We start from the raw sequence: 8,658 nt of genomic DNA, 5'->3' as shown, positions 1-8,658 counted from the left end.
GAACCCCGACTGTAATGACAAGTTTGCTCTATATTATTTATTTGGTTGGTACTTACATAACTATGAGGTTCATTTTTCAAAAATCATTTCCAGTTTAATACATTTTGTAGAAACTTTATTTTGGGCGTACGCCGCCTTTGTTATTTATGAGCAAACTTGTCATTACAGTCGGGGTTCCTTTTAAGAAGTATTGAAAACATTTAAAACATTCACTAATTGCATCTAATTTGTTATTGGACCTACTGAATTGTAGACTGTGCAATGTATTGCTTGAAATGCATTTTATTAATCAATATACATTTTTTCTGTTACAAGTAAATGATATCACAGAACATCAAAATGATCTACTGGGAAATACAATAGCCTCTCCTATACCTTCAATACTTACATGGAAAATGAAAAATAGTTGAAAACATTTGGTTGACATTGGTATAATATGGATAGGAAAATGCTAAAATAATAATCTAGTTGGAACCATGGATCTTGCTCACCCCATGTTTAACATGGAGTCTTCATAGATTTTAAGAAGTACAGAAAAATAAAATATTGACCCAGATTAGGGTGTGCGATTTTGTCCACCTCAGCCAAAGTGGACGAAGGGTATTCCACATATTGAGTCTCTTTCTTCTGTGTCTCTGATAACACAACACAACCAACAGGGGGGGGGGGGGGGCTTCCATATCAGTCACAAAAACAAAACTACACAAATACACAAATATTTGATTACAACACCCAGTCTAGATGTCTTTAGTATAAACAGCGAAAGTCTTGTAGTGAAACATTTTTGCATCTCTTGGTGTCCGACATTTTGCATTTTAAAGCAGAAACCTCATGATCCGGGGTTATGTGGGATGAAGATCAAGACGATATTTGTCTGTGGGGGTCCAGTGGTTTCCAAGGTCCCTTCATCTCGACGGCTGTACTTCTCCTTTCAGTTGACTGTGGGAACTTGGTTCAAGCTGTACTCCTTTGCTTTAAGCCGCAGGTTGGCAATGCTGTTAGCCATATTCATTCCCTGGGATGTGTTAGTGTTGGAGCACGTCGGTGGGTAGGTGGCCATGGCACTGAGAGAATAAAGCCAGGGGAAACAAAGGGTGGAAAAGCTTTAGCCATCTGTTACGAGCCCCCAGTCCAGAAGAGGAACCCAAACTGTATCAAGAAAATCATGTAAACAATATTTTTACTCAATACGACCGTTAAACACCTTGAGGGCCCGTTTACAGATAATTATAGTTTGACATGAACAAATATTCTGAATGTCAAATGCAAACATTTATGAAATACTTTACTTTAATGCATGTAGTTATGTTTATTGCTCAAACACAACTTTAATGTCACCATCCGCTGTCAGCTTAAGGATCATCTGCGGTCAAAATTAATAGTGTGATTAATTTGCGATAATATGTGATTAATGTGATATTTTTTTCTGATTAATGAATTAGTTAACTTTGACTTTTACAAAAAAAACTCATTGTTAAAATACGTTCACAAATGTATCGTAATTTCACAAATATTTGTCTGTTATTTAATGGAATAAAATGTAAAATTCAACTTTAAAACACTAAAAACATGAAATATTTACTGAGAAATTAACAGTAAAATTTGTCATTTTACCATAATTTCTTGTGAATTTACACATTTTTTAAAGTGAAAATAACTATAATTTCTGTAATGTCCTAGATGGCAGCATTCATTGTATTAACATTTATTTTGAAAGGACATCTAATGAGATATAGGTAAATTGGAAAGCTTGAGAGGGTGAATATTACACAAAGCAAACAATTGGACTTATGGATGCTGCCATTGCTGAGGCATCAGCACTACCAAGTATACATTTCATGAGATCTAAAATTATAAACAACCAACAGTGGCAGCGTGGATCAGTGGTCGAGTGGTCCTTTGGTATCCCTGAGATTGTGGGTTTGATCCCCTTGGTGAACATATGGAAGTATCCTTGAGCAAAATAATGAACTGCTAATGCTGTGTCATCAGAAGGTAAATGACTAGTCAAAATGTAAAGCAATTTGAGAGCCTCGTCAGGTGGAAATATGCTATAAATTAATTACCCTAACAGTAAACTGTTAAAAACCCAATATCTAGTTTTTCAACAGTTATTGGCTATGTTTTCAAAGATTAATCACATAATTTTTTGTTATATACTGTTATATTACATACAATTTTGTTAAAATTACATACATACATCCATTTTCTTAACCGCTTGTCCTCACAAGGGTGGCGGGGGGCGCTGGAGCCTATCCCAGCTGGCTTCGGGCAGATGGCGGGGTACACCCTAACTGGTTGCCAGCCAATCGCAGGTTAAAAATATAGTTAAGAATAATTTAATTATGGGGGTGAAAAACTGTTTTTACGAGAAAGTAATTTTCTGTTATTTCGCAGTATTTTTCTGGTGCCCCAGCTGCCGGAAAATTAGTTTAAAAATATATTTTTTTACAGTAAATATTTTGTTATATTTGGCTTTTTGAATTTGATTTATAAGTTAAAAGTTTACTAAAGTTTTCAAAAAAAGGTATTTGTGTCAAAGCAACAATAACACCAAACAGAAATGTATGAGCAAGCACTTTTTATTTAGGACAGTGAGACAAAAACTTGATGAATAAAGTGAAGGCATACTTTTCGGGGACAACATTTTCTGTGGCACTCCCACTAGTCCCACATCCAGCACTCAATACCAGTATAATTAACAATAACATTAAATGACTTAACGTCCCATTGGTGTGTTGCGCTTGTTATTGCTGCTTGTTATTGCTGCTACATCAATCTTGTAGCCCAGCTTTGATTTAAAAGATTGCTGTGTTGATTTCATGATGCTGGGTTTGCCATTGTATACCAACTTGGACGATCATAGTAAATCATGACAATGTAACATAATCTGGGAAGACTTTGAAGACTGATAGGAGACAGTGACTGGAAAGATGTTGTTGCAATGTTGATTTAAATTACTGTTTATGTAAAGAAACACTATAGATGCAGTATAGAAAATCAAGATGCAAATTGACCACAAAATTGTTTTTTGTTTCTTTACTGGAATCATATGACTACTGTGTACAGCTGTTACTAAACATAACATTGAGAGCGATATAAATGAATCATATTAAGTATATTATTTTATATTTAATATTATGTTAAATGTATTTGAATGTATATATTTTACAGTGTAGAAAATCCTGAATTAGCCAAAGCATGGCAAGCTATTTTTAATAAGTGTTGATTACAAGATATCAGATTTTTTTTCCTTCAGTCCCCCAGGGTACAATTAGACAAAAACGAAAGGCATAGAACTATGTCTATCAGTGGAAGTTAAGGTATTTTGTTTCATATTTTCTCTTGCGCTTTAAACTAAGTGATATAGTGAGTATAAAAAACACTACAGAAATGCCATTCACCTTATTACAAGCCTGTTTGATTAAAAATGCTACAGTTTCCCAATGTACCGGCACAACTGTTTTAAATTTTATTGAGTACAAAACAGTCTAAAGTATTTTGGTCGTACTTTCAACTGCATAAAAATGTCAAAAATGTTTGACGGTTTAGATTTGGCCTGGTTTCAGAAGGCGTTGGGACACATTGGCCTCTCAGATGCTGTTCAACAATGGTTCACATACTACCTCACAAAAAGGATTTTATGGTAAATTTAGATACCTGCTGCTCTAGGGTCCATAAAAAATATATGTGGTGTGCCCCAGGGTTTTATTTTAGGTCCATTGCTTTTAGGATTTTTGTTTGTTTCGTTTTTTTCCTTTTTTAGTCTTTTAACCATCCACTCAAAGGAAAAACTTAGGCGTAATTTTAGCCCCTGAGCTGACTTTTATTCCACACATTAAGAACATCACTAAAATAGGTTTTTACTAGTGATGTTACAAGATGTACAGAGTCTTCGAAGCCTGTATTGAGTAATGAGGGGGTGAAGTGTGTGTCGAGGCTTGAAGGTAGTTTCGTGTGCACGTGAAGCTTCAAGAACTGAACCCTTTCTCGAACTAATAGAGATTCGGACATTGATGTCACGCGTCCCAATTTGGGCGTTAGCGCAGTCATTTTGGCAGCATAGAAAACGCGTTCCTCACTTTGAGTAAACGGCAAACACCACACTTTAACAATGATTGACAGCTGTTGTGGAACGGCTGGCACAACGAGAAGAAACAAAAAAATTGTTGAGCATTCTCAAGGCTACTAAAAGAGGAACCAATGTGTAGCCAATGGATCACAGCAGTAATAAAAAGGGTGAACAACAAGATGAGGATTTGGGATCTTCCTCATTGCTTGTGTAAAGATCACTTCATATCAGACATGTCAATTAGTGAATCAGTTATTCGTGTAGATGTAGCTTGATTGTATTGTTATTAAATGAAGGCAAAAGACGTGATCGGGCACTTTGTAGATGGTGACTGAATCAGATGCTGTTACCACGCGCAAAATGTGGGAAAATAATCAGTTTCGTTCATTTGTACTGCTACGGTTTAATAGATATAATACAATACATATAAGAATAGATACAGTTGAATTTAATAACTAACCAACACCATAAAGAAGACTATTAATAAATAAATAACTAGCATAAATGACGGCGGCCAAATTAGCAGATGATAAATTGCTTACCTAAATAACACTGCAAAGACTTACTTGCGTGGAACTGCTAACTTTGATGCCATTTTGACCACACATAAAGGGAAAATAAATCCGTATTGTACAAACTTGCAAAGCCTTTGTATGATCAGATTTGAAAGCACTCAACAGTATAAGAGAGGGGGTGGTAATTCCACGTAGCAGCGTCGCCGAGTTGAAAAATAAAGCACTCCTGACACTTCAACGGCAATGGTAATATTATCCAACCTGTCCACCTCACGCATGTATATCATGCCCTTTTCATCAAAGTGAGTGTCAATGCTCTTGGGCAGAGAGTTGACGGATAAACGCTAGATTTATCCCTCCTCGTCACTAGTGGGGTTTCCATCCAATTGTTTCGAAATTTTAAGCGAATTTACTCAAAATGAGCAAAATGGACATGTGACTTATTGCCGTTTTCAACTCTTCTTCTTTTGCGAATATTGAGAGGGGACTCCGCCGCTTTAGGTGGCGATATACACCATAAAGATGTGATCCACCAGTAATTAAAAACAAGAAGAAGACCAGGAAGCGACTGCTGTGTGATGACGTCGTATGAGTTTACTTTTGTAATTCTTGATAAACCGTAGCGTTTTTTTGCTGTTTTCCATTTAAAATTGCATTCATATTTGCTTCCTTAATTAATTGCAAGACTCTGATTTTTCACTATACCTGCTTTATGAAGCGGACCCCCGAACTCAGCCATATATTCTAATATGCCCTTCAGATTAAATTTCTTATAGCGTGCGTGTGTGTCTGAGAGGGGGGTACATACAACCACAATCTTGTCTGATCTTGCGGGAAGTGGGGCCTAGCTGGGGTGATTCTAATCTGCAACGCACTTTGTGTTACAATCCTTGTATAAATAAAATGTTGATTGATTGTAAATAGTTCAACATTGTGCACTAAATTCATAAACTTGTGTATTTGACTGCCAACATTGCTTTTTCATTTTTAACTGGTTGCATATTTACATGATTTGATTTTAAAACAGACATTCTAAAATTACTACAGTTGCACTCATCACAAAGTATACTAGAAATTGATTTAAATTTCTTTGATAATGGCGGGGGGTCAATGTGACACCAACCTGTATGGAGCAGTGCCACCCCAGGAAAGATAATCATTTGGGCGTGGTGCAGGGCGCGGGACAATTGGCTGCTCCACTGCCATAACCTCTCCAGAGTAGGATTTCAGGAGTGAAGCATTCTTGCTGGCCAGCATAGCACGCTCATTCCGACGAAACTTTGCTCGCCTATTTTGAAACCAAACCTGCGAAGAGAAAAATTAAACACTATTTTTATAATCCACCTTACAAAGAGAAATATCTTCAATTTACATTATACAGTATTGTGCTGCAATGATCTTTCTGTACTTGCATACTAATAATCAGGTCTAATGGGAGCATTCGTCCTCATTTCTAATCAAAGTCAGCAAAAGAACAATTATACCTTTGCATGGATAAGAGATATGTTGTCTCAGATTTGCTTGTGAAATGGTCATAATTGTTCAATATTTACAATCACAAATCCTTATAAGTGTGTGGTCAACACAAAGTTCGGCTGAGCTACAGACTTCGGTGACTGTGACGTCAACCGGACCAATAGCCAATTGAGCAGCTCAAGTTTTTGTCAGACAAAAAAATAACTGGTTGCTGAGTGTTCGTATAGCATGTCGCCCAAGTCATTTACCAGAATAAAAATGACCAGGATAAGAGTTTTGCGCGTTGCATCACAGGAAGAATCGGGAACTGAGTGGCAAGAAACAGCGTGTTTTACATGTAGTTCGATGGTTTTGCACATTTGGAGGAGGATTAAGAGGTGGGTGATTCATTGTTGTTGTGCCAACAATTGTACGGCCCGTCGGATTCCCACCGAAAGGGGCCGCGGAAAAAGAAAGAAATGTCTGCGAGACATCAGGAGGGTATAACTTGACGCTCAAAGCCTAGATTCCGGCTGATGCTGACGGGTTTGTGAGGCTCACTTTATTACCGGTAAGTAATATTTGGATCGATTTTCAATTCAAAAATGTTTTTTATTTAAAATGATTTGATTGACAATGTATCTGCTTCAATCTATAGATGTGCAAAGAATAATCATAATCTACTCCAGTCTAGTTAGCAAGACAGAAAGGACAAATGGAGAGATTAAAATGTATTTTTTTATTTTATTTTATTTTCTTTTTTTTAAAACATTTATTAAGTTTTGATATGTAAGGAAAGTGTCTTTTTTTTTGCATTTATTAAGTTTTGAATTGTAAGGAGAGTGCGTTTTTTTTTTGCATTTATTAAGTTTTGAATTGTAAGGAAAGTGCCTTTTTCCACAAAAAACACTGCGTGGACCACAACTGCTACTCTATGTAGCTAGCTATAAATTGTATAGCTTTTATAGTACTGTATATATATCCTCCCCTCCCTGAGCAGACTGAGTGCAGTTTCGCAGACAGCGAACAGTCCCTGAAAGAGTCCAATGCTGGTATCTGTTTCACCCTGTTCCGTTCTCACTGACCATACAGAGTGGACGATTAAAGCAGTGACTTGTACTTGTATTTATTTGCTCAACTCAATTCCTGGCTTATAGGACATGCCTAGTCTACCACTTCCTGTAGTGTGTTCCCTCACTCTAATCAGTCCCCCATTCAACATGAACTCAAACTATTGTTACAGTATCAAGCCGTTTATTACACTCCATTTGAGGTTAACTATAAATCTAAACACACAAAAAGAAGAAAATTACAAGCACTGCACACTTAAAGGGTTAACTCAACAGGAAATCAGACTCTTGCTCCACCCCTCACTAAGATTTGAAATCGACGCTCAAAAGGGGTGTTGCCTGGTGGACCACTGGGTTGTGAATACATAGTATTCACATGACGTCACCGACCCCCACCTATCAACCCAGCAGGTCTTTCGTGGGCCAAACGACCAGCAAGACAACACAACCAAATGCTGAGGAGCGCTCGTGTTAACTACAAGTTACTTTGATCATTCATTTGTTCATTCATTCCGGATTTTCATGAACCGCTTCACAATGGTGCACAAGTGTGCCGTTCACGGGTGCAAAATTGGGCGAACAAAGATGTGAAATGAAACTTCTAGATAGTATTCACATGCCGTCATTTGCCCCCATTGTGTGCCGGTCCATGGAATGTCGAATGGGAATGGCAAATAAGTGTCCGGAATTACAAAGCTACATCGAAAAGATTTCCAACCGACAAAGTCTACCAAAGTGTGTTCTGACTATTTTGATTAAGGTAAGTGTCATTGTAAGATGGTAAAGATGCTTTTACCATAATGCAATCGTGATATATGTGAGCCGCTAGCTCTGGCTAGAAATAGATTTGTGGTCAAGATGTTCGATTTTGAGATCTCGCCAAATACCCTCCTTAAGGTCTCTTATTTTCCTTTCCCAACCGCCCAAAAGTTTAAATTGTTGTTAAAGTGTTCGAAAATAAGTGATGAATCAACAATGTTGTTGTTGTTGTTTTTGTTGTAACATGCTAGTGCTAGGAGCTAGCGCATTTGGGGGAATTAGCTACTTGGTTTAAAAATAACGAGATTCTTTACCTCAAATTCACAAATGATAAATGCACATAGCAACCAATAAAATCCGACAGTACAGAAGACGCAAGAATGTCCGTGGGCAGTAACAGCAAATGTTTGTAATCCAATTGTCATGTCTGGGAAGATCTGGTTTTGGTTGAGGGTCCCGATTGGTCCTGAGTGGGTTCCAGCCCTTCCGGGTTGACCAATCCGGGCCCTCAGCCACTTATGCCTGGCCCCAGGTGTGGCTAGTTACCCAATTAGTGTGAGTGTATTTAATTCCCGGGTGGTGATCAGTCGGCGTGGGATCATTGCCGCTTGTCACGGTCACCCCCGGAGTTCTGCCTGTCATTTTGATTTTTGTATCTTTTCAGTTTGTTATTTAGTTAGCATTAACCAGTACCCTGGTTAGTGTTTTCTGTAAAATAGAGCACGGCAGTTTCGCACTCCTGCTGTGCTTCTCCTGCCTCCCTCCATTTTGGGTCCTCCACTTCACA

General features: G+C 37.7%; 1 protein-coding gene across 2 annotated transcripts in view; it reads right to left on the bottom strand.

Moving 5' to 3' along the window:
• Positions 1-266: 266 nt before the first annotated feature.
• prrx1b (paired related homeobox 1b) overlaps positions 267-8,658 on the bottom strand; it is a 25,710-nt gene continuing 17,318 nt past the window's right edge. For both annotated transcript variants that reach the window (XM_086089172.1, XM_086089173.1), the window contains 2 exons: positions 5,711-5,892; positions 267-1,064 (listed from right to left, as the gene is read on the bottom strand). In XM_086089172.1, coding sequence (XP_085945298.1) covers positions 932-1,064; positions 5,711-5,892 — 315 coding nt within the window. In that variant the 3' untranslated portion in view covers positions 267-931. The remainder of the gene's footprint in view (positions 1,065-5,710; positions 5,893-8,658) is intronic.

The sequence above is a fragment of the Leptonotus elevatus genome, chromosome 11 (assembly GCF_054856555.1).
Source record: "Leptonotus elevatus isolate MCC_2025b chromosome 11, RoL_Lele_1.0, whole genome shotgun sequence".
NCBI classification, from domain to species: domain Eukaryota; kingdom Metazoa; phylum Chordata; class Actinopteri; order Syngnathiformes; family Syngnathidae; genus Leptonotus; species Leptonotus elevatus.
The sequence above is the reverse complement of the archived record's forward strand: the minus strand, read 5'-3'. Positions and strand labels throughout refer to the sequence as shown.